Consider the following 25,827-nt stretch of genomic DNA (forward strand, 5'->3'; position numbering starts at 1 on the left):
ACTTTCTCATCATCTTCTACATGGCTTTGTTTGTTCCTGCATATTTGGGAATTTTTTTAGGAAATACAAGCTTAAGTTCTGCCCTTCTCAGCCTTAGAAAGTGCCTTGCTTCACATCAGCAGTTTGTGCTGGAAACCGCATGAGTGTTCAATACCAGTCTCTACTTTTCCACTTCAGGCTACCAAAGAGAGTTGCTTTTCCAGAGGGATGATGGCTCTTTTAGTGCCTTTGGAAATGAAGATCCCTCTGGGAGCACATGGTAAGTAGTTCTGCCAGAATCATTGTGGAATTTTAGCGTTTCAGATATTTTTTCCTGTGTCTCAAAATTTTTTGTGAAGCTGGTAAAAATTTCCAGCCGTATTAGCCTTCTGCCTGGTTTTCATTAGGTATTTAGGCCAACTCTAAAGTCTTTCTTGCTGGGTAACATACTGTGAAAGCCATTATTAGTGTAAAGCTTTTTAATTTTGCAAAAAAATGACTGATGAATTATTTTAACCAGGGGAATAGTTTGGTCTGAGAGTTTTTCTGTTGCTGTTGCTTTCCTGAAAGGAATGAAGAATAACAATTAAATTACTTATTCTTGCAGTTGACAGGAACCATTTAGGGCTATGTGATCATCACTGCTTCAAATAGATTTTCAGTTATCTCCATACAGGAAGCTGAAAACTGACTGAGACATTTCCTAGGGGGTGAATAGAGTTAGTAGTGATAAAAAATTGTCCTACTTACCTCTCTCACATTTCCTTTTATTGAGACTGTAAAAACAGCTGAAAAAGTCTTTTCAGCGCTGAGTTTTGCTCCAAGAAGCATGGAGACCCTAGTCATGGAAGCTAGATAGATAATGGAGACAAGTTCCAGCACTTTATTCAGCTAACTCATGTCAAGTTAGTTTAAATATACTTATATATTTCAGTACATGCTTCTGACTTTAAATAGAACCATCCTCAGCCACTGACTGAAACACTGCTTCTGGAGTCACTGGGCATCTTTCATTGACATCAGAGGGGTTTGTCTTTGACTCAGTATGGATGGTTTGGAAAATGAAGATAATTCATCTGTACTAGCAACTCTAGTGCTTAAAGAGTACAGTGACAGGTTACATGAATGCACATTTGGAAAGAAGGGAATCGAAGGATAACCTGAAATTATTAAAATAAAACAACAAAGATTGTTTCAAGGCTATCATTACAGGGATAATGATGGTAATTAATATCACACTCATAACTGCATTGCTTTGTAAACTATAATATTTGCCTAGCAGCAGAAGGCAGGAGAGCAACATTTGAATAAAGATATACATGTGCTGGCAGACTTGGATTTTTGACACATAGCAGCTGCAGAAGGGGTGATCTTTAGGAACAAGAGCATATCTTCATTTTTGGTGGATTAAACTTAGTCTACTTGCTTATCTGGGTGAGGCATATATTTTTCTCTCTTTGGGAGGTGTGTGTAGAACACCTTATGCTTTACGGTATTCTTACATCATCTTAAACTGTAATAAAGCTGTAATACCTGGCTAATTTTGTCATATTTGGTTAACCTTTTCCCCAAGGTTATCAGCTTTTGTATTAAGATGTTTCCTTCAAGCTCGGCCGTTCATAGATATTGACGAAGATGTGCTCATGGATACAGCTAAATGGATTGTCCGTCATCAGAAATTAAATGGAGAGTTTCATGAGCCTGGGAAAGTGTTACACAGTGATCTTCAAGGAGGCACCAATAATCCAATTACTCTCACAGCTTACATCATGTCATCCCTCCTAGGGTTCCCAGATAAACAGGTATTGGAATTCATAAATATAATTCATAATTACAGGAAAAATTCATAAATTGTTTAGTACCTAGCAAACACTTGGTAGTTTAAAGACATAGAGGGATAAGTGAACAGAGACAAAATGTAACCTTACTTTGTTAAACATCCCTTACCTACCCAAAGCGATGCAAAATTTTGCTGTTAAGCCCCTCAATTTTCTGTACCTTTGCAAAATCTAAAGGCAGTTATCAAGGCTTTTAGCAAGAATATTGCCATGGCTTTAGTCCAAGAACTTACAAAGATATTTATGGGGGGAACTAGTCTTAGAGATGTTAAGTCATTCCAGTTGATTTCATTGAAATTACTTACGTTCATAAAAGGTGGTACCAGATCAAAAAGCTAACCTTTGAGGTTTGTGTCTGTAACTCTGAAAGAGATTTTTCGTTATTTCTTGGTGGTTGTTTGGTGCTAGTAATTTTTCTGTTTCTGTACAAATTTTTCTTTTACATTTAAGTATTTCAATATATATTTTATTCACATTCTTCAACATGATCTTCATTTCCAGCATTCTTATGCCATCAAGACTGCTACAAACTTTCTGGAAGATAAATTAGAAGAAGGTATTTCAGATAATTACACTTTGGCACTTGTGACCTATGCATTGTCCTGGGCAAAAAGTACAAAAGCGAAAGAAGCACTGAATATGCTGAACGAGAGAGCAGAACACCAAGGTATTGCACAACTATCTTACACAGTTCTATAGATGGATTTTTGTCAAATTTAAAAATACCTATCACATATTGACAGCTGCCTATAGAATTCAAGTCTGTTTTGTGTTTGATATAGAGAATAAGCTAAGAAGTTCCAAGACAGCTGTAATGAAAAGTGTCCATAAATGAATGATAACTCACAACAAAGCTTTAAGTCTCAGTTACCATGTTCCTGGTAGGAGAATCATGATGCTGTTGAAGAACATGACTTGTCAGTTTTCCTGTGTTATTATGCACACTTGTAAGATCACCGTGGTTAAAGAGAGATACTTGGATGAAATTAGCTATTCCGAAGTGGTTGGGAGAGATCAGGAGGGTATTGGGGGACAATTAGTTAGAATCAGTATTGAAATGGAGGTAAAGTATTGAACTTTCTGTAAGGCAGTACAGAGGTCTGTTGCACTTTCTCTGGGCAACCGCCATCTCATTCTGTTTAACCTCTTTCAAGTTTAGCACAGCTGAATTTATTTTCCTAGTTTTGGGAAAGAATAGACTATATTGAGTATAAGAAATGAAAATTTTTGGCTCATAGTAGTAACTCACCTCTTGAAAAATTCAAAGGAATTAATGTTGTAGCCTGGTAATGGAGCCTCTTGAGTGTCCCTCTGCATTTACTGAGTTAGACCTTTTAGACAGTCACTTTTGGGAAGGGAAGAAGTCACTCTTTTGGGAAGGCTTCGCTCAAGAATGAGTCTAGTGAGCAGCTCTGCTGCCTGAGGTACCTTCTCTGGTCCTGAAGAGAAAGGAGCACTCAAACAACAAGGTGGGGTTTTCACTAGGGCTCCTTTATGTGGGTACTTTAGGCTGACAATGAAAGGATCAATGTAAAGTTCACTGAAATCAATGGGAGTGACTATTTGGACTCCAGCTTTTTTTGTATATAGATTCAGGCACTGCTGAGGAAGTGCTTAAGTCAGTCCTTTATGGGACACAGGCCTAAACATTAACACAATTTCATGCAACCTTGCTAGATCTCATATGTAAGCATTACTGAAGAGGACTCCCCTAAGTCTTTCGCAGAAATCCTAAGACTTCAGTCTGTGAATCTGAGGTTATTATTGGTTCTTTTTGCAGGTGAATTTCGTTTCTGGATAACACCTGCTTCTGAAATTTCTGACTCATGGCAGTCACGGTCCATTGATATTGAACTTGCAGCATATGCTCTGCTCTCTCACTTTCATCAAGACAGATTAGCAGAGGGGATCCCTATTATGAAATGGTTAAGTCATCAAAGAAATCACCTTGGGGGATTTTCTTCTACTCAGGTAATATCTTGCTGTAAGGGGCTTTGTTATAACTTTCCTAAACAAGCAATGCATATTAAAAGAAAAAAAAAGGAAAGAAAAAAAGGACTATTTTTTACATAATAATTACTGAATTTTGTTTTGCTGTAACAGCCTTGGTTATGTACAAGCTTGCATTCTTTGTGATACTGGAATCTTAAACCTGGACTGCCAGTTTTAGTACTTTTGGCAAGTCTAAGAAAAAGAGAATCAGAGGGAGACCTTGTTATATAAAATATTAATACTAAAACATCTTAAATTAAGAAGCAGTGATACCCATAGAAAAGTATTCAAACGTATTTTCCAAATAATATAATAAATATCCATGCTTACTTTCTTTCCAAGGAGAGAAACCTCTTTCTATTCTTTCCATGTGCAGGTCCTCAAACTCCTGAAACTGAACCTTTAACTAAGGGGAGTAGGTTTTAGAGAAACAGCCTAGCCTAGTGCCTCTGTTGGCAGTTGGTCTTAACTCAGTAATTTACTTTGTCCTCATTATTGTGCAGATTTTTGATGGGCCGTGAAATTTGGAAGATCTTCATTATCTCCAGGAGGTTTCCATGTTATTGAAGCCACATCTTGTAAGAGATGCTGGCATCCAAAAGAATTAGATAGTACTTTGGATTGCATTAGTTTAAACTAGCTTTTAAATTAGCTACAAATGCTGGTCACAGTGAAATGTCACATTTCATCACTCTGCTTAGTACCAAGCTGTACAGGCTACCCTTCATTATTTTCAAAAGTTTGTTGGTATTAATCTGAGAGAAATGAGTTCTACTAAGTAAAATGCTATTTAAGAACCAGCCTGGTTTCCCTGAGGTATTAGGATTTTCCTGATGTGTTAATTCTTTCTTACTATTTGAAGAGGTTGTTCGAGGCACTGAATGAGTTGAAAAAGCTTTTCTTCTCTGGAAACCTTCTTTTTCCTGGAGAGTTTGAAAATTCAGCAATGTACCATTTACCTCTGAGGCTGAAATTAAGAATTTAATTTAATCCTTTTGTTCTTCCATACTCTAAACTGTTTTGATTTCAAAATTACTCTAGTGTCTCACTAGATACTTTTTTAAATTTGTAGAAATGACCCCATAGTTTTTGTCAACTTCTAAGATTACTTTAAAAAATATCCTTCCATGAATTTATTACATTAGAAACTTAATATATTGCTAAACAATAAGGAGGAAAGTAATTGGTTGCATGTGCGATGCTTTGTAAGTTAGAATATGATAATTCACTAGAATTTGTATACGTGATATATCTTACTATGAATTTGTAATCAGTATATTTTGCTTTATAATGCCTTTAATGTTTGGACACAAATGTACATATTTCATATATATAGAGGAATACAATTAATACAAAAAATAGCACATACATGAATGTAGATTTAAATGATAGGGAGAAGTAACAAATTCTGCAAAGCCTGTGTTGCTGGGCAAGAGAGGCCTCTGAGTCTGACTTGAAACCATATTCCCTAACTTTTCAGGTTGTGTATTGTCATGCTGAGCTGTGCACCTCAACTGTGAATGTTGCCTGGTGAAGAGCCTTAGGTGTGCCTTCTGCTTTAGAGCAGCCAAGGAGAATATTTATCTTCTCTGTAGGTAGTTTGTAGCCCTCCTGATTTCCAGGTGTGTTTCTGAGAGTCATTTGAGCCTAGGATGTGAAAGAGCTCTAAAGTCACCTTCAGCAATGGCAGATAACATTTCTAGATATCTCGAACTCTCTCTGAATTTAGTGCAAGAAATATAAATGCAAAAAATATAATTGTAAAGACTTGGAAAAAGTGCTTCAAGGTATTCCTTGGTTTCTGAAACTTAGGTAAAGGCAGGTATATTTCTGCTTTTGAATGATTAAAAACATATTCTCCAACACGATCTTATAGCTTCCTAGATCTATAATATAGATCAGAGATATATTCTTGTTTGTTTTTTTGTTCCCTATTGGTGTAGTGTGTAATTCTGACTGTTGTGTCTATCAGCTTGTCAAGTCTTCCAGATACCTTACACAAGAGGAAAACTTTCTTAGCTGGCTCATATTTCATATCATATCAGAGCAGCTAACTTCTCATCCTGTGTTGCCATCTCTCTTCTGTACTGGGACCTTCATTCCACAGGAATCCCAACAGAGATGTGGAGATGGCTGCATGAATACTCCAGCATAATCAACAAATGGATTGATGCAGGGATCATGAGCTCCCCAAGGCATGGCGTTTACACTGCACAGGCTTCTTCTATTTAATACCGAAGGATTTGTTTCTCTCGACAGGACACAGTGGTGGCTCTGCAAGCCTTGAGTCTATTTGCAGCTCTCACTACTGCAGGCAAAACAGAAATGGATATAAAAGTGACAGCACCTTCTTTGGAAATACCAGAAACATTTTCAATTGATACTCGAAACCGTTTTCTGCTCCAGAGCAAGGAGGTACTGTAGAAAATGAGGAATACTTTTTTAAAGTCTGCTGACTGAAAGTACTTTGAAAATACTGGTTTACTCATCTTTCTTTCAGATTGCCCCTGCACAATCAATGACACTTACAGTGTCAGCAGAAGGAATGGGATTTGCTGTCTTTCAGGTATGCAATGCAGTTATTCTTGCTAAAGGTATGCTCTCTTTAAGGAAAGTATAGTTTGGAAGCTTTATAAAACATGTTACTAGAAACAATCTCCTGAAATATCTTAAATCAGTACCAAAGCACTTTACTAATTGAGGAATTCTGTGAACTAAATATTGTGAATGGACGTATTCATGTGATTGTTTCTGACTGATGGCCTGGCCTTTTAAGTACTGCTGGCTGACTGACAGTTTTGGGACACTTCCATGGGTCAGGGCCATTAAAACATCTTTACTTATATTTAAACAAATTAAACTGAGATCAGTGCATACTGTATTTAGAATTAACAAACCATAGGCAGCCTTTTCAGCTGCCTACTCTTCTCTCATATCAGAGATTAGGTTTTTAAGAAATTTCCCCTCCAAGATTTTCCCTTATTTATGAGAAATACCATATCAGAAGAAGACAGTATTGGATCCATCTTGATATGGCGACTAGCGGGTTTCACTTTTCTGCTGCCCTGTCCATGATAATGGGTTAGAACCACACAGGTGAAAGAGAAGGCCTTTGAAAAGCTACAAATAATGCAGAAATATTAATCTCTGAGCATGAGAGACTCATTTTATTGGAAGTGTATAAACTCATAATTGCAACTGTACTGCAAAACCAGACAGAATTCCTACTAGACTCCTTCTACTCATACTTGGGAAAACTGAACTAAGGCTGCCTTTAATCTTCTCAAAGTTTTATGCCAGGTCAGATTCCATTTCAAGTTCCTTCCAACCTGACCTTCACTTTAGTGTTCTTATGCATCTGGGAAACAAAAAAGTCTGGTGATGGTTGGTAAATATGCTTTGGGATAAAAGACCTTTTCAAAGAAACCTTCATGGCTGCCTATCATCAATGATACACCTCATTCATTCACCACCAGTCTGCAAAACCCACAGGGCGGTAAATCATGACCCGTGTTTATTAATTCCCAGAAGTACAAACAAAGTTTACAGCAAAGTTGAAAAGTTTCAGGGGATAATTTAGATTCAGTCTTGCAGGCCAAGATGGGACTGAACATCTCAGCAGGACTGCGTTCACATGTCTGTGGTTTCAGTGTGTGTGTGTTTGTATGGAATGTAACAAAGGGGGGCTCCAGAACAGTTAAGAGTACTTAATCTTAAGTCATTATTGAGAAATGCTCCCTGATATTAAGTCAACTAATTTGTCAGACAAGCTGACCAAAAACTTTTCAGCAAATTGTTTCTTGCTGGAAGACACTGATTTGTTGAAATTAATACCTTTTATGGAAACACATTGGTTCCAATTATGGTATTGCCAGCAAGAAAATTTAAAATTCAAACCAGCATGCCTGGTGAAGACTGAGCAGAAGTCTTCCACCTTGAACAGTTAGTAGCTGACTGTGGTTGGAGGTCTCCCTGGGGGTGTATAGCACCATGGTTTAAGTTCCTGGTTTGTTATATGAACATGGAAATGTGCTCCTGAATAACTGGTGTTCAGGAACCAAGGCCCAGATTACCTTCTTTATTTAGGTCACTATGCTGTTGCCTCTTTTCCTCAAGCTTTGAGTCAGAGATGCTGTGACTTGATTCAAAATATTGCGCTTAACACCCCGGAGTAGCTCCTCCAAAACCTTATCTTTGCTGAGATCAGTTCTTTCCTTCTGCTTTCTTTAGCAGGTTGGTATTCTAAAAAAAAGAACACTGAGGCCATTGAATGAGATTTCTCTTTTTCCCAAACACAAGCTATATCTGTGTCGAATTTAATAGATCAGATAGCATATGACATTGCAATCACATTTCTTCAGCTGGGTTTCATTGTCTTAGGCATGGCAGAGTACAATGGTAACCATCACTGTTCTGGGATTTTACTTTCTAGCCAAACGTAGCATGTCAAAACAGTAATTCATTTAAATATCACAAAACACAAGATTAAATGCATTAATAGAAATGTCTACTTTCCCAACAGAATGGATTCTAAGGGGAAAAACCATATTTTTTTTGTGAAATCTCACTGCCTGTGTGTGTAAATTGGTAGTGCATTCACTCTTGACCCTGCAGGATCTCATTAATGTATGTATTTTTGATATTTTAATTTCAAAAGCAGACATTTACTTGTAGCTTTGTGGTCCTGCTGTCAACAAAGTTTTCTAGCTCATTTCTTCATTATGTAGGCATATACCATGGATGACACTGACTCTGCAAGAGGGAAGAGAGGATGCGTTAGGGTATATAGAGTCTGTAGGTTGCCTGCTGAAAGTCTTGAAAGAAACACCTCTCTGCTCTCTGGAATCACTGTGAACTGGTCTTGACACATGCCTCAAAAAATTGGTGTGACCCATGCCTTCTGGAAAGAAAGAGAATGCCACTGAAATCCAGGACTAGCAACAAGGGGAGGGTGGGCAGGCTCAATGAGGATGGATATGAGCAAAGTGGGTAGGTGAACAAGATCTCAGTCTCTCCTGATCATGTATAGAGAGGGAGTGAGGAAAAAACTTGAGAATCCCCTGTTACTCATTACTGAAAAGCACTGACCATTTTTTCCACTCAGGATATTTTTACTAGACTTAGGCAAGGGACTGAATATTGTTTAGTGTGATGGTACTGAAAAAGGTACACGATGAAATGTGGACATATTTGTCCATTACAGTTTAAATGGATACTAAGGACTCAAAAAGGGACAGAAGAATATTGGAGATGATTTCATTGAATTCGTGCCCTCAGTCAAGTTCATTTGTGCTGCTAGTTGAAGAAGAAAAAGGATAGGGCAAGAGGCAGTAATTAGGGCATTATAAATATGTCATATTTTTTGAAGCGTAGTGCAGTTAATATTGTCAGCAACTGTTATGAGTATCACTCTCATGCAGAAGACTAGCTTTTAGTTTCTCTTCTTAGGCCTCTCAGCAGAACTGGCTGCAGTATGACAAGACTGGACCAGTTTTACCTTTAGGTTCAGCAGTTGCTCTTTAAAGAGTTAAGAAATGCAGTTGCTCATTTTGTTGATTTAATGTTAGTTTCTGTATAACTGCCTTCTGTCCCCAAAGTAAGGGTGTATAAAGAAGAAGGCTTTAATTAAACTCTTCATTGTGAAAACCTTTTCCTTCATTGTCATGAGAAATCAGGAAAGGAAAGTCAGACCGTAACAGTGATAACTTATTCCTGTTCAGTATGTGGCTTCAGACATCCTGCTTTGGCAGTAAATTCCCATTCATTAGCTTTTTCTGGCAAAAGTTAAAACAGCTTTGTTTCTATGATGACAGATAGTTGAGGCGCTGCCAGCTTGTCTTTACCAAATTTTTGCGTGCCTTTAACTGGCAGGCTTTCTAGATTGGCTTCATCCTTGGTACTGACTTCTCCTGTGGAGCAGTTGTACATGATAAATCTTCACCATTGCACCATGGTTGTCCTGAATGCCTGTACAGAATTGGCTCTGTACTCACACAGCATGCTAAATTCAGCAGTGTGGGCAGGGTAACAGGAATTGTGTGTGTAGATTGAAAAAAAGAACATAACTTTCATATCAAGGAGTGAGAGACAGCAGCAAAAGCAAAAATCAGAAATTAAAGACTCCTCTTTGCAGAGACCTGCTTGCCTATAACTAATTTGGTAACCTATAACTTGGACAACCACCTGTCATAGTTTTAAATTTGGACTGACAGTTCCATTTGTTGGCTGAAACTGTTGTAGAAGGACTGTAATTTTTCAAAAGCACTCTTCATTCCCTTTTTTTTTTTAGTGAAACAAAATGCATTTTGGGGTCTTGCAAGGGGAGTTATTTGAGCTGCTTTCAGCTTATTTTTCTACCAAAATCAAAGAATTAAAAATCACCCTGCTATGTGTTTTATATGGATGACTGAGGGAAAAGATAATGATTGTTGTCATGGCAGTCCAGTGCAGTTCCCACTGACTGGAAAAGGGGAAATATAACACCCATTTTTTAAACAGGAAAAAACTGTGGAACTACAGGCCAGTTGGTCTTGCTTTGGTACCTGGCAAGATCATGGAGCAGATTCTCCTGGAAACTATGCTAAGGCACATCGGAAATAAGGCAGTGATTGGTGACAGCCAACATGGCTTTACTAAGGGCTAACTGTGCCTAACAAATTTTTAGGCCTTCTGTGACAGGTTGATAGCATTGGTGGATGAGGGTGTCTGAGCAATAGACATCATCTACCTGGACTTGTGCAAAAGATTTTACACTGTCTTGCACATCCTTATCTCTAAACTGGAGAAAAATGGATTTGATGGATGGACCACTCAGTGGATAAGGAATTGGTGCAAAATCATGGAAGTCATCATTCTGTATACCTTTACTATGTCTTTCTTCTACCTTACCTGTTTATGGCTGAATTTCCATCTATTTTACCACTTCTTAAATGGTAAACAGATCGAGTAGTACCAGCAAAGCCCATTATTATGTACATAAAAATTCTGGTTTTTTGCAACTCTTGACAGTAAGTCTAGTCTTTACTGCTGCAAATAAACTATCAGCAAACCTTATCACATCAGGTCGTTTATTGATATGTTTAGTACTGGTCACCAAGCGTAGATTATTTTAGGACTTTGCTCCTTTCATGTATGAACATTTCTTCCCACCTTCTATTCTTGTCTTTTAACAGCACTTTATCCCTTGGCAGCTTCATTTCATTTGGTACCTTTGTTTAGTAAGCTTCCTAACCAGCTTCATGCCAGTGTAACATCCAGGTAGCTTATACTAGATAGAGCTGCATTATGCATGTTTTTTTATTTGATTCAGGTAGCTGGGGGGTTTATAGCAGCAGCCTAATCTCCAAGGTGTCATATTTACTCATTTGTCCACTAGTTTGACTCTTTGTTATAGTTTTGACAGCATTTTTTGGTACAGATACTGAGTTTACTTGATATTCACAGCTTTTTAGACCTCCAGTACTGTTTTGAAAATTGCTGTCACATTTTTGATCCTCCAGTCTGGAACTAAGAGAGTTTTAAGGAAACACTGCAGTTAATGATTCAGCTGCTTATTTATCTCATCAAGTTCAATTCTGTAGTCAGTACACAATATTCTGTCATGGCTGATACCATGAGAGTACTCATTGTTTGCTCAATTTCAGCTTCGGTTTTTCTGCTTTGGCTGTTGGCATTGGTAGTTTTATAGGATATAGAGATCTGTTTTAAGAATTTCTGGTTTTACCACTCTTCTGCCATTGTTTCAAACTTCTTATGCATGTCTACACTAGAAAAATTGGAAGCTCATCAAGCTGTGTCTTAACAAATAAGCTTGTTTTATATTAATGTTACTGTCCTGCACTGGACATCCTGTCACACTTCCTTACTAGTCTTGCTTAGCAGAGCTTCTTGCTGAGCAGAAATGGTGAGAGCTCCGTCCTCAAGGTAGACCAAATCTGTAGCTTTGTCTTTGTACGGATGAACCAAATGAAACTATTTAAATGCAGGAAAGTTGTGGTGTTCTGAGTTTGGACTAATGTGCTATTCCTCATCTGTTTTGAGTGTATCAATGCAGTGACATGAAGACTGAAGACATATTCTGTACATACGCTATGTATCTGCTCATGCTCTGCTTTTAAATACAGCCTGCCTCTTCTAACCCAATCCTTGACCAACACCCTTTATTCATCCCAGTTCACACTGTCAGGAAGCAACTGCATACATTATAAACCAGCTACTAGGGAGAAAATTGATGGTTGTCCTAGAGCTCCCTTGTGTTTGCCTCAGTTGTGTCCTCCTAATTGCACTGGTTCTGCTGCATTACGAAGTGTTCAGAAAGGATATTCCTTTCTGAGAATTCCTATGGATCTCATGTATGCAGCTGTCAGATGTACGAGTCCATGTGCAACTGTACAAGTCCATGTATCTTGTCACATGGGAACACTTCTCTGGTGTTATATTGTTAGAAACTTCGTGTTTTAACCACACTGGTTTACCTTACATATGTCATCTAATGTCTGTACTTGTAATCCGCAGCTCAATGTTATGTACAACACAAAACACACTGATCAGAGGCTCAGATATGTCCAAAAGCAAGAAGCCTTTGACTTGAATGTTGATGTAAAGGATGACAAAGATGATAAAAACCATTTGACCTTGAATGTGTGCACAAGGTAGGTAAATCAATTGGAGCATCTCATAGACATCTTTGTCTATACAACTTTTACATTATTTAAAATGAACTAAATTATCCATTTGTTTGTCTGAATTTACTAAAATATAGGATGTAAATGTATCAATAAAGAGAATAAAAATTACTTTGTAAAAATGGCAATAGTTAAGAAGCAACTCGTAAGTCAATTTTTGCTGGCCAGGAGATTTTTTTTTTTTTTACTGGTAAGTGTAAAGATACTGGTGCCTTAAACATTAAGTATATGTGGAAAAGTCTGTGTGAAATATGACAAAAAACTCAGAGGCTTCTTTGGTACAAGTGCTTCCGAGCTATATGGAAGACTGTGCGTGGACTTGAAAATTGAACCAATGTCTTCCACATTCTGACTTCTAGTAGCAAACCATGAAAATGGCCCATTACTCTTACCTTTCATGAAGAGAATCCTTTGCTTTCGATCCAGAATTAGATACTTGGCTCAGAACAATTTTGGGAGGAGTCAAAATCTGTATTTACATAATTGTGCAAGTAACTTTGTGGTCTTTCATTTACCAGTAGTTATGAATTTGGTAATAGAACACAATGTAAGCATTATTGTAGGTTTGAAACAGGTGATGAGTTTTCCAGCCAGGCTAATTCTATTATTTCTGCTGAATAAGGGGGAGGAGGATGAGGAATGTGGGGCTGTGTGTGTGCATCTGGGATGATGTTTCTTGTTCGGTAATCACCTACTAAGAACTGAGCTGAGACTGCTTAAGTATCATCTCAGAGACCACAGAACAGCCACCAGATGTTACCTGAATAGAATTTGGATCAGATGAGAACAGGTGACATCGAACAGTCATATTGCATATTCCTAGGTCAGCCAGTCATTAAACCAAGTTGCTTCTTTGATGGCTTTGTGCCACAATTTAACTTGCTTTATACATATATTTAAAAGGAATATATGAAGGTATTTGTCCTCTGACTGTTTCTTCAGTATGCATTTCCTCTTGTAGTTAAAGACCACTGTATATTTCATAGAAAACCCTATAGGACATTGTATCTCTCTATATATTTATGGTTTTTTATCTTCTATCTTTTATTATCTACAAGGATGTTGAAATGATTACATTCTTTGTATTTAAGGATTTCATCTGTTTGTGAATACTTCCCTTAGAAACACTGTTTTCTCCTTGTCATGTTATAATGGGTTCTTTGTAAATGCAAGATTTACAAAATACTACCTGATCCAGCGTGATTACTCTGACATTCCTTTCATCCACACCCTCTTTTTGCTGTTTATTTAAACTTTGAACACCATATGTCTAGAACTTCTTTTATGCTCTGATTACCACAAGGGAACTGTGAACTAGAGATGGAGCCTGTAGGTGACACCATCGTACAAATAATCAGCTATAGAGAATGTCATTTCAGTACGGAGAATTGATTTAACCTGGGAAGTAGCCAGCAGGCATAAAGCCAGAGCTCTGTTTTTATCTGTCTGTGGTATCCAGTTCAGTGACACGGATGGTGGGCAGAGACACTAGAATACATGAGAACTCTTGAAATAGAATGGGCTTGTTCTCTTTTAAAACTTTCTATGGAGCGTCAACAGCATTCTAAAGTCTAGCACAAACTCCTGACATGTAAAGGGCTTATATGCTGGGTCTGGAGTAAGTTTTTGAAGCAATCGGACTTTCTAAGACCTTTTCTTCAAAAATACAGACAAGAAGTGCTCTGTCTCTCCAGGAAGGCTCTAGAATGATGACGATGCTCTAATTATAAAGTGTTCAAAGGATAGCAGGAAATCTAGTGACATCAAAAGAAACTGCCTCAAGAGACTATTTGGAACACTGTGATCCATCAGCTCTTATCATTGAAAGTGGACTGGTATAACTTCTAGTAAATCTGTTTCTATTCCTTAGTCTAAGATTTCATCTCTGGTTGCTTAACTTGATGGATCAGCCATCATCCTTTTCTACTTTTTTTCCCTATAAATTGTACCTAATATATGCCTTATTTATATTCCTGAATTAGTTTAAAGTTGCTCTACTTATGATCTTTACAACATGATGTGGCTTTCTAATAGAGAAACCAAAGGAGGCAAATACAGAAAGATTGCTGAAATATAAACCAGTGAGTATGCATAGTCTAGCTGTGCATATGCATCTAGCTGTGGATATATATAGTTAGATACTGGAGGCTGCAACTTCACAGTTTTTTAGTTTCTCTAATCTGTAGAATATCCACCTTCTTTCAACCAGCTTGATAGTGGCTGGCCGTGGTTGTCTCCACGGGGTATCACTTATGACTGTGGAGCAGATGATATCTCACTCAAATTGAAGTGGTTCTTAATTAGAGGAGCTAACTCACTGTCTGGGAAGCAAATACCTAGGGGTGCCTATTTCTTTGCAGTCTTATTGCCTGCATACCTTTTCCAGACATGAGAAGCTGATCACTGATGGCTCTACTTACTCTCTTGTTTCTGCTTTTTGCCTACACTAGCTTGGTGTTGTTTTCTCCTCTTTACATCATCTCTGAAAGGGTCTTACCCGTATATCATATTGCTGAAGAGCTGAAACATAAGATGCATCTGAAAACATGCTCAGTTTTCTTCAGGTACAAGCTTCAAGTCTTTCTTAGTGCTCATTCTTGCGTGGTCAATTTTTTCCCTTTTTTAAGAGACCATGGAGTCGAAGAGACCCATGCCCAAGGCTACCTCTCTTCCTTGTTAAGACAACCAAATCCTCATAACTTATAAGCGTATATCTAAGTCACTCCTTGACAGTGTCAAGCTGGTTTGGTTGCCTGTTGGTATTTTAGTAGCACCCCACGCTGGCTAGACAACACGGGTATTTTACTCTCCTCTTATTGGTAATTATGCAGAAATAATTACATCCAGTTTCAGTTCAGTTATTTGTTTTCAATAGCAGCTACTTTGGCACAGCACATCATCCAACAGATGGTTTCATTTGTTTCTAATCTTATGAGCCAACTGAAGTCAGCAGTTGTGCTGTGTTTCTTTCAAAGTTGTATCTGCATTGAATCAGCCATGCTGTCAGGCTGAACAGCATTACTTTGAAAGTAACTCTTCCCTCATTTTTTTTTTTTTATAAGCTATCCAACTCTACAGAGAAATAGTTTAATTACTTTCAGCTACTGTCAGGCTTTCAAAATGAGGATTGGAGACACTTCTATTCTAGTGTAACACTAATCATTTACCCTCCATGCTAAGGCAGGGGAAACTCTTCTGTCACCTACTTTATTTAAAGCAGTACCATCTTTTGCAGGTATCACTTGTAGCAAGGAGCACCATAAAATTTTTCTACATGTGTTGTGCACCATGGTAGGTAAGGCTTGCTCAATAGAGCAAACCTTTTTAGTCCAGCATCTGATTTTCACATTGGAAGAAGATACAATAATAAACATTATTCAGGAAAAATGAACTTAACTTATTAAATCTTTTTTTTCAAATCTGGGTTAATAACATAGCTATGCATTTTAAAACTGAAACTTTGAGAAATAATCTGATAATGACTTTGTTAATGGAACCATCAGTTGCTATGAAGGCAATCTAAAAAGGTTTGGGAGACTTTTTTGTTGTATAGTTTCATCTCACCCTCCAAAATGAATAAAAGCAAAACAATGCATTCATAAGAGGAAATATGTGTATTTCAGTACAAGAATTCCTACAGCTTTTCTTAATTGCTTCTTTTGAAGCATGTGTAATTGCAATATTTCCTGTGTATTGTTGATGTAAACCTGCACTTATAGATGTCAAAAGAAAAATCCTCCTGTGTCAGTGTAGTCTCTCATATGACTCACGTACTGTAGTTTTGTCTGTGCTGAACCTGCTTTTGCATATGTGGTTAAAATTAACAGGCAAAATAATTGAGAAATGAAGTATTAGCTTGTTATAATTAGAAATTTTCTTGTCAGAGTTTTGTTCCATTTGTTTCCTAAGTATTCTTAAACATTGTTACTTCTGTAGTTGAGATGTAAAGATCCAACACTGTCTTTGGAGAGTGGGCTACTGTATTTCTTCTAAAAGTTTCTTTGTCTCTGTGTTTTGAAAAGGTACTTTGGTTCAGGCACAGCTTCCCGTAGTGGTATGGTCCTCATGGAGGTTGGCTTACTCAGTGGTTTCTCTGTGTCACCAGATTTTGTTCCATTAGACAATACAGTTAAGAAGATGGAAAAAGACAATGGAAAAGTCAACCTATACTTAGACTCTGTAAGTTGAAAATAACAAAAAAATGTGTTTGTAGTGATGTTGATCTTGACTCAGACATTGTTTGGCTTAAATTCGGAAAGACATTATGATTGTATTCTTTGAGGAAATCAACATCTGCTATTCACATTGAATTAATAGTTCCACTTTTTTAGTGAGACTAATTGGATAGGTACCATTCAGTTGTATTTGTAAGGGGTTTCTAAATTAAGTCTCTTAAAAATAATGTATAAGAAGGCAGACATTTCAAGAAGGCTGTAGTTTGACCGAGATGACTACAAATAAGATAAGTATCTTTATATGCATCCTGACTCCAAGTCTTTAGAAAAGGACTACTGCTGAGCTAAAAGTCCTTACCTCTTCCATGAAACCACCACCAGGGTTCTCAGGATATTTCTCTCCTGTTTTTCTAGTTAAATGCAACACAGGTTTGTGTGGATATTCCGTCTACAAGAGACTTCAAAGTGGCAAATATCCAAGATGCTTCAGTGACTGTGGTGGATTACTATGAACCTAGTAAGTGTCAGACATTTCAAACAGGACTTAGTGATTCAGAAGTTTAAAATAAAGGTTTTTTTATGGAAATAGAATAAATTTTATTGAAGAGAAAGCCACATTAAACTGAAGTTGACTTATTTTCATTAAAGTGCATCCTTTTGGACATTGACATGCCCTATTTCTTAACAAATAGTGTTTTCCCATATATATTTTTATTGTCCTAATGGGTTGGTTCCTCAGCTGGTGTGAGTTGTCATAACTTAGTTGTCAGCTGATATAAATTGGCTTCAGTTTGGCACAGTTTGTTCCCAAAGTTACCAAAATGAAGCAGGAACTTCACTTACCAAGTTAAAGATTCTCTCTCAAGTAGCTTTACCATCTGTTTCATGCTCAAACTAAGAATCCTTCACTGGAGAAAATGACAGTGTTTTGGTTTCTATAACTATCTAATAAAGATGTTTGTTGGAAGAACAGTTTCAAAGTTTTTTGTTTGTCTGTTTGTTTGTTTGTTTTTTGTGTGTAGAGTGTGTGTTTTGGAGAAAGGGAAAGATGTATAAAATTCTTGGGTAAAATGAATAGCAAAGAAAGATTACAAACTGCTGCAGAAGATATTAGGTTTTCATTACACCGAGCAGTTGGAACATTATTAAGGATTTGGGCTTGTTTTGAGATAAGGCATAAAAAAGTTGTATAGGCAGTTTTTTTCATGTTAGTTTGTTTTAGCACAATACAAAAGACAACCAAATATACTATGAAGTGTGCTACTGTAGCTAGGTGAAGATTGCATTTATTCTATGTAGGCTGAAATGCTTGTTCAATCACAGAATTTTAAAGTAAAATGGGAAGTTAGTGAATGTAACTACACAGTCCATTAATGTAGAGCATGTTTTAAGGCCTGATGTGGCTTAAAGAATTACATCAAGTTTTTATTTGAAACAAACGCATAACGCTTAGTGTCCATGGCCAAAATTAAATTCCGCATACTTCAGTTCCTAGGAGAAGCGCTCAGGACCTAATCTGTTAGAAAAACACCATTAGATAGGCTAATGAATATGTGTATTACAAAGTTACATATAAATGCACATGTGAAATATTTTTGTTATATTTAAATAACTGTGGTCCATAAATTCTCAATTAATAAACTAATACAAATTTAACTATATTAATTAATATCTGTGAGAACAAAAACTTGCATGACATAATCAGTGCTGAAATAGAAAGCTTTGACTTCAAGAAAGTTATTTATTTCAAATATTATTTTACAAGATACCATTCTTATTACTATATACTATAGACATATTATTGGTTAACATATGTCATGATTCTGAGTTCTCCTGAGAGAACTCCTTCCTATCTAATACAGGAATGTGCTTTTATTTTATTTTAATTATTTTCCATCACTGCTGTTGTTGGTGACCCAAGTTGTGGGGCTATATTTTATGTGATTAGTGACAGTCAGATTCATGTCATATGCAGAGTTAGGAGATGTCTAAGGAGCTCTCGTGCTCTGGCATTTATCAAAAATATGATGTCAGTGTGGCAGTAGTACAACTGTCATGGGTATAAGAGCTGGCTTGGATGCCAGTACAGCAGTATTCTCTTACCTGACAGTTTAGAACTAGTTTGTTTTCACTGTTTGGAAAGCATTTGGGCTCATAAAGCTGTATACTTTATTTTATTTTTTTTTAGTATTTTGAGGCTTGAAATGAAACTGAATATAATTTCAGTTTAAAAATAATACTAATAAAAAAAGAAATTGCAAGGTCCCTAGCTGGAATGAAAACCTTCAAAAAAAAAAAAAACAACAAAACACACTAGGGGAAAAAAACTTTGCAAAAGCTTGTTCTGTGAGCAATTACCATGCATTGATGTTTTTGAAATGAATATGATTTTTCAGACTTCTAATCTGTTTGGCTCTGTAGCAACCCTTCAGTGAATGGGAGAGTAAAATACAGGAGCAGGAGCTAGGGCAGGTAAGCAGTTCCAGATTCAGGAAGCTCAAGCTCCCAAATATGATAGAAAGAGAAACCATCAGTAATGAGAGACCTAGCTCTTAAATGTTATAGCCAATAACCTGACAGGGAAAGCATCCAAATTCCTTTGTCATGTAGTTAGGGACAAAATTCCTTTCAAAATGTTTGACTGAAGTTTGTGGACAGATTGGGTCTAACAGTTGAGATTGAGTCTATGAAAGTGTACATTTCAACAAGCATTTCCCTGAATATATTGATATATCCTGGGTGAAGAAAAATGATTAATGTCTATGCTTAAATACTAATTCTGGGAAGTATTTTGCGGTGTACGATGAGGTCTGCATCAGAGTTCAGTGCATCCTTTAAAAATGGTTTCTTTGTGAAGCTAGTTTGTTGGTCAGTTCTCAGAAGTTCATTAATTAATGTTAACTAACTTTTTTGAACAGGGAGAAGAGCAGTGAGGAGCTACAACTCAGAAGTAATGCAAAGTATAACCTCTTGTGACTTTTGTGAAAGGGATTGCAGTCTTTGCCACCGAGATGGTTCTCCGGCCTTGCTTCAGCACTCTTCGTTGGCCTCCTTGTTCTGTGTGCTGTTTGTCCTTCATGTAAACTTGCTGTGCAGTTGGGTGCTGTAAAAGGAAACATATTGTTTCACATCTAAGGTTTCCATAAATTATCCAAAGAAAATTTTATGTTCAGATACCAGCCCATCTTCAGTGATTACTGTGACCAAACTCCTGCTGTGTTCAGGGAGAACTGGGCTGGCCCATATGGTAAATTTCTGGCTGTGCCAGAAAACTTCTTTAAATGTCTGCTGGAAAAACTTTGTTAGTTTCATACCGAAGTTATTTTCTGAAGAAGCACAGAGTTACTGAGAAAGCAGATTGAGAAAAAATAAACTTAGCTCCATATTCCCACTTCGATTTTACCCCAGCTTTCAACTGTGCTTGTTTTTTAGGGGTGTATGTTAGTTTACTTTGCTTTTCTGAAACACTGTCTGCTTCTCCACTGGAGCGTTGATAAGCAGAGTAATGGGAGCTTGGTACCAGAACTCACTTTGTTCTGTTCTGAAGATATGACACTTAATACTGAATTTCACTGTGCACTCTAATAGGGAACATGAAAAAAAAAAGAAGCCGACTTCAGAGCAGATCCAAGAGCCAAAAAGTGCTGCATCTACAAACTGCTGAACGCTCCAGAAAGTTGTCAGTTTCCTTTTTTCTTTGTTTTATCATTACAGAGAAGGTAGGCAGATTTTTTGCCAATTCATAAGCTAATCATGCTTGAAAATAAGGCCTCAGGATGTTCTCATGCATTTTACTCTGAAAGGGTTTTACTGTAAATGCATCAAAGATACAGTCTGCGTTACAGACTTCATTTTTCCAGAATTATTCAAAACCAGACCTAATTGTCTTTCCATATGAGAATGCTGGTGTCAGCTGGTGTATATTTATGGCCAACTGGAGTAAGGTTACCTTGAACCTTTTCTGGTTTTGGGAAGTCTTCTAGTAATGGCACTCTGGGGCATCATTTTTGTCTTGCATTTGCAGTGTCATCTTGTCAACAGTTTGAGGGGGATGACCCCAAACAGCTGTTTACAGCTCTCAGTGCCATGTGAGTTGGTGGCCCTGGATGCCATCTGTGCACCCTGCTGTTGGTTGGTGGAAGAGGCTTTTAGGAGGCATGGACTGCGCATGTATTCAGTCCAGCAAAACGACACACAGGATTGCTTAACTTGAAGCACATCTTTGTACGCTTAAGTGCTTTGCTTAAGTGGGATGGAGGAGAAGGATGGTGAGAAGCAGCAGGCAGTTTTACAACCTAAACCTGCTTTTCGCACGTGGGGAGAATTAAAGATCTGTACGAATGTGCAAACGTGGGCTTCAGATCTTATTGCTGCTGAGTGAGTGTATGAGCGTGTTCCTTGTCTGGCAGCCAATTTATCCTTCTTGAACACTGCCTGTGACATCTAATGCTTATTTCTTTTTAATAAGAAAGCCAAGCTGATAACACTCACAGTTACTAAAATGAAGTTAATAGCTGTATGCCAGCTAACAGAGGTAGAAATTATGAGACTATTGATTCCCTTTCTTTCATATCTTTTTAAGACGGAGTGTGTATTTGTGCACATGTAATAATATGGCAGTCACTTTCCTTGAGTAATTTTTATTCAAATTTTGCTTCAGCTTAAAATGTATGTTTTTGTATTTATGCTCATCTATACTGTTGTTCACAATGGAAATTTTGTGTAGTAGCATGGGAAGAGGCCTGAACTTCCTGAACTGGGAGTGCCTTCTAATACTGATGTATAGAGTTTTAACTGCAGAACTAGTTTAGATGGGGTTATTTGTTTTATTTCAGCTATATTTAGAATTTACAATGTTTTTCACAAATTTGGGGTTCTGTTCTGTTTCTCTGGCAGAGCTTAAGCCTGGTTCTTTGTAGTCAGTTCACTCTTTTCACTTGTTCTTGGTACACTTTGGATCTAACCCCTTGAATAGTTAAGTAGTGCCTTAACAGAGCATCTGTGCTGCTCTGACCCACATTAAGTAATACTGTATTTATTGAAACTGCTTAGTCAGTAGGATGCACGGTCTGACCCTCTGTAAGCCATGCCCTTGGTTACATGGGTCCAAAGCTACAAGAAACCAAGATACAAACTGAAACGCATCTCTGCATCACAAATTCTTTACTCATTTATGGGAGCATAGGTTGAATTGTGCCGAGTGTAAGATTTGGAAAATGTTCAGTCTCTAAACTGGGATGTTTTGGTGTGGGTTTGATTTCTTGGTGACCTATGAAAGCTGGTCTCTTGTCTTTGGGGACAGCAGTGTCAACATGTCATTTGCCTCTTTTTAATATAAGTTCAAGAATGCGAAGCTCACATACTTTCAGGTTTTACTATGTGTAGTGCTTCTAAAAGGGACATTGGTACCTGGTTGATGTTAGGATAAAGAGGCTCATTTTCTAGACACAATGTACTGGAGATAAATTACTCCTTTGCAGTAGATAGTAAGAAGAAATTAGTTCTATTTAGCATGTAGTCCCATCTTCCTGATTTCCTTCAAGAAAAACAAATTTCAACTGCTTAGCTGAGTCTTGGACAGTGCAGCTTTTACTAGTATTCCCTTGCATTTGTTTTTGAGACGAACAACACATGTTTTTAAATTACTTTTGGCTGCCTTGCACACCACATAAAAAACATCAGTCATAATACACTATATCAGGGAAATTGTTGGACTCAGAGAAAAACATCCTCTTTTATTTTACTTTTTTCTATACAGCAGGCATATCATTACAGACATCCAAATCTGCCTCTGTACCAAGCTATTTTAAAGGAACAGTGTACATTGTCTAACTTTAAACAAATGTTTGCAACAGGTGGCCTATAACATTCCTGCATCAGTGCCTTCAATCACTTTGCAGCTGTGGCTGGTGCTTTGAATGAGTTGCAGAGGATAAAATTTGTAATGTGTGTTGGCAGTGAATGGAACAGTGGACAGGGAATATTATGGGAAATAGTGACTTTTCTTTTGTTTTCCTCATCATTTTGGGGGAACTTTTACACAAACGCTCAGTGTGTATATGATCCCCACTGTAACGTCAGTTTTTGATGTTAGAGGGGCTTGTTCCCACTGAAGTTAATAGGAAATCTTTTAGAACTCTTTAGCACAAGGTCTATCAGGAGCGTTAAGGAGTGGTGCTAAAAGCAGTCAGGAAAAGGTATTTTGTGATGGAGTCTTCATGTTGCGTTGCATGAACATTTCTGTGTGATTGCTGTTTCTTTGAAACCTGAGTGTTCTCTGGTACTATGCTTTTCAGCCACATGGTGTCAATGGATATGGTGCGTTCAGGGCCATTAATACACTATCGAGTCAGTAAGAAATATTCATTTACTTCGGATGGAGTCTAGGAAAAAGCATAGTGCAGTCCCCCCAAAAATTCTACCTTTGCTGTCATCCATGATCTTAGTTGAGGTTTTCTCTGTAGGTTTCAAGGTGGGTGTCATCTAGAAATCTTCTATCCTAAATGCCGTTTTTCAGAATAGGGTATGAGTGCTGCCTAACAGCTTTAGAGCACCTCAGAGTCTGCATGCTGGGCCAGCTTGATGGCTGGTTTGGTTCTCAGTATAGCACTGCTGTAGAATTGTTTAGGTTGGAAAAGACCTTTAAGATCATAGAGTCGAACTGTTAATCCAGCACTGCCAAGTCCACCACTAAACCCTGTCTCCAAGTGACACATCTACACATCTTCTAAATACCTCCAGTGATGGTGAAACCACCACTTCCCTGGGCAGCCTGTTCCAATGCTTAATAGTGCTTTTGGTGAAGAAATTTTTCCTAATATCCAAAATAAACCTCCCTGGCACAACTTGTATCAAACACAAGAAGTGCAGATATTTCCCAGTTTGCTTCCATACCACATGCTCCCATTTACTTCACAAGCAGGAGCCTGTGGCTTGTGGACATCAATGGCATGTGATAAAAGGGAGAATTGGCCATACTTGTACAGGAGAAACATGAGAGCCAAAGTCCAATGTTCACAGAATCATAGAATGTTAAGGAGTTGGAATGGACTCTAAAGATCATCTAGTCCCAACCCTCCCTGCTGTGGGTAGCAGACCAGGTTGCTCAAGACCTTATCCAACCTAGCTTTGAGCACTGCCAGGGTTGGGGCATCCTCAGCCTCCCTGGGCAACGTGTTCCAGGGTCTCACCACTCACACAGTAAAAAATGTCTTCCTAATATCTAACATAAATTTCTCTTCTTTCAGTTTATACCCATTATTCCTTGTCCTGTCATTAAAATTCCTGATAAAGAGTCCCTCCTCTGGCTGCCCTGTTAGGCCCCTTTCAGATACTGGAAGGTTGCTATGAGGTCTCCATGTAACCTTCTCTTCTCCAGGTTGAACAGCCCCACCTTTCTCAGCCTCTCTTCTTGGGGTAGATGCTCCGGTACTCTTATCAACTTCATGGCCCTCCTCTGGACTTGCTCCAGCAGTTCCATGTCCTTATAATATGCGCCTCTCTTTTGTCTTGAAAGTCGCTGTTGAAAGTCAAGCCTAAGATGCAAAAATTGGTTTTATTCAGTTTCCAAAATATTATCCCTGCAATATTTCTCCAAAAGTGATGTTCAAGTTGATATGAATATTGAAAATATTTGGTTTAAGTTGGTTCGTGTAGAAAGCATATGCATATACAAAATCACTATAGGCTGCAGTGTGCTACAATGTGCAGTGTACGTGCAATTAAAATCAAGATTTCCACAAAGTGCCCAAACCAACAACATTGTGTGATGTTAGTTTTTTTAAAATACAGTTAGGTTCTTAGGAAAGAATATATTAGAACTAGTGCCTGATGGCATAATTTTTCTATCTCAAACACAGAGTATTCAGTTTTAATTCTAATGAAAAATAATATTTTTGTTACAACCTTTCTTCTTCTACCGTAAATCTTTATGCAGTGAACCATCTCTTTGTGATTTGAAGATTTTGAAATTAGACATTCTGACTAGTAATTTATGTCAAAAATATAACAGCAGTTATGTCTTCTTTTCCCCATATCAAAATATTTCACTTCCATGTCGTTTGTCATTCGGCTTATTGTATTTTTGTGTGCCATATGGAAATACCATTGCACTAATGCTATTCTAGACAATAAAGGCTGACTGTGCTGTATTAGACCAATCCAGTGACTATTTTTCTTATGAATAGCTTGTTTCCAGATGCATATGAGCATTAACTCCTTACATACTGCTTTTGAGTCACCAGAACTCCAGTGTAAGATTTATCTTTAAAAATCATACATTTTATTTCTGTGTTTCTTACTGGTTACCCAAAAACTTCATCAGCCTTGCTTAGATCTTATGATGTTATATTATGAACTAGTTTTTTTTTGCTATGGGTTTTTGTATTGTTAGGTTGTGTGGAGTTCTAAATACAAGGAAGGAAATATAAAATTGCTGGCTCAAAGGAAGTATATAAGTGGGTATAATGTACCATACATTAGCTGTCCCACTGAATAGCACATCTCTTCTTTTTTCTATATCAGGCCTTAAGCAATTTAAACTAAAATTTTTGGCTGCCTTGAAACATGGTCAGATACCCATTTTGGTGTAGGGTAGGTTCATCATTTCCACTTTTGATCAAATCAGAAATGGTAGAAAAATAATGCTTTTATGAGCTGTTTGGAGCAAACAGAGGTGAATTAACATGCCAGCTATGCAAATCGCTTCTGTCTTTTCAAATAATAAATGCTAAGGAACTAGACTGTTTTAAAGGATTTTGGAAAATTGTAATTGGTTTATTTTCCTCAAATAAAGTTTGCAATAGCTATTTTTAAATTCTATTAAAGATGACTTTTAATAATATATGTCTGTTGTTTGCTTGTTTACCAGTACAGCTACTTGTACTAGATCACAGTTTCTGTACACTGTTAACCACTGCCCATCCTCATCACTTCTTAGGGGCTGTCTTGCCTGTGTTTTAAAGCTCACAATTTAATAATAGAAGTAAAATAAAAATAAAATAAAGTGGTGCAACAGTGGTTTCCATGGTCAGACTGTGAACAATGAACCTGTGGGTCATTGTTTGTGACTTATAACTGGGGTCACCTCATTTTTAAAAGTATATTATTTTGTTAACATGAAGTTATCAGAAGATTTGCTCATATCTATAACAGAGGTAG

At 37.4% G+C, this 25,827-nt stretch overlaps 1 protein-coding gene across 1 annotated transcript in view; it reads left to right on the forward strand.

Annotated features, from left to right (window-relative positions):
• Positions 1-25,508, forward strand: part of CD109 (CD109 molecule) — a 75,750-nt gene extending 50,242 nt beyond the window's left edge. The window contains exons 24-33 of the mRNA XM_017826909.1: positions 178-259; positions 1,553-1,781; positions 2,319-2,484; positions 3,598-3,788; positions 6,069-6,224; positions 6,310-6,375; positions 12,324-12,460; positions 16,516-16,672; positions 17,083-17,185; positions 19,587-25,508. Of these exons, the coding sequence (XP_017682398.1) occupies positions 178-259; positions 1,553-1,781; positions 2,319-2,484; positions 3,598-3,788; positions 6,069-6,224; positions 6,310-6,375; positions 12,324-12,460; positions 16,516-16,672; positions 17,083-17,185; positions 19,587-19,777 (1,478 nt within the window). The 3' untranslated portion in view covers positions 19,778-25,508. The remainder of the gene's footprint in view (positions 1-177; positions 260-1,552; positions 1,782-2,318; positions 2,485-3,597; positions 3,789-6,068; positions 6,225-6,309; positions 6,376-12,323; positions 12,461-16,515; positions 16,673-17,082; positions 17,186-19,586) is intronic.
• The last annotated feature ends 319 nt before the right edge of the window (positions 25,509-25,827 follow it).

The sequence above is a fragment of the Lepidothrix coronata genome, unplaced genomic scaffold, assembly GCF_001604755.1.
Source record: "Lepidothrix coronata isolate B3197 unplaced genomic scaffold, Lepidothrix_coronata-1.0 Scaffold4, whole genome shotgun sequence".
Taxonomy (NCBI): Eukaryota; Metazoa; Chordata; class Aves; order Passeriformes; family Pipridae; genus Lepidothrix; species Lepidothrix coronata.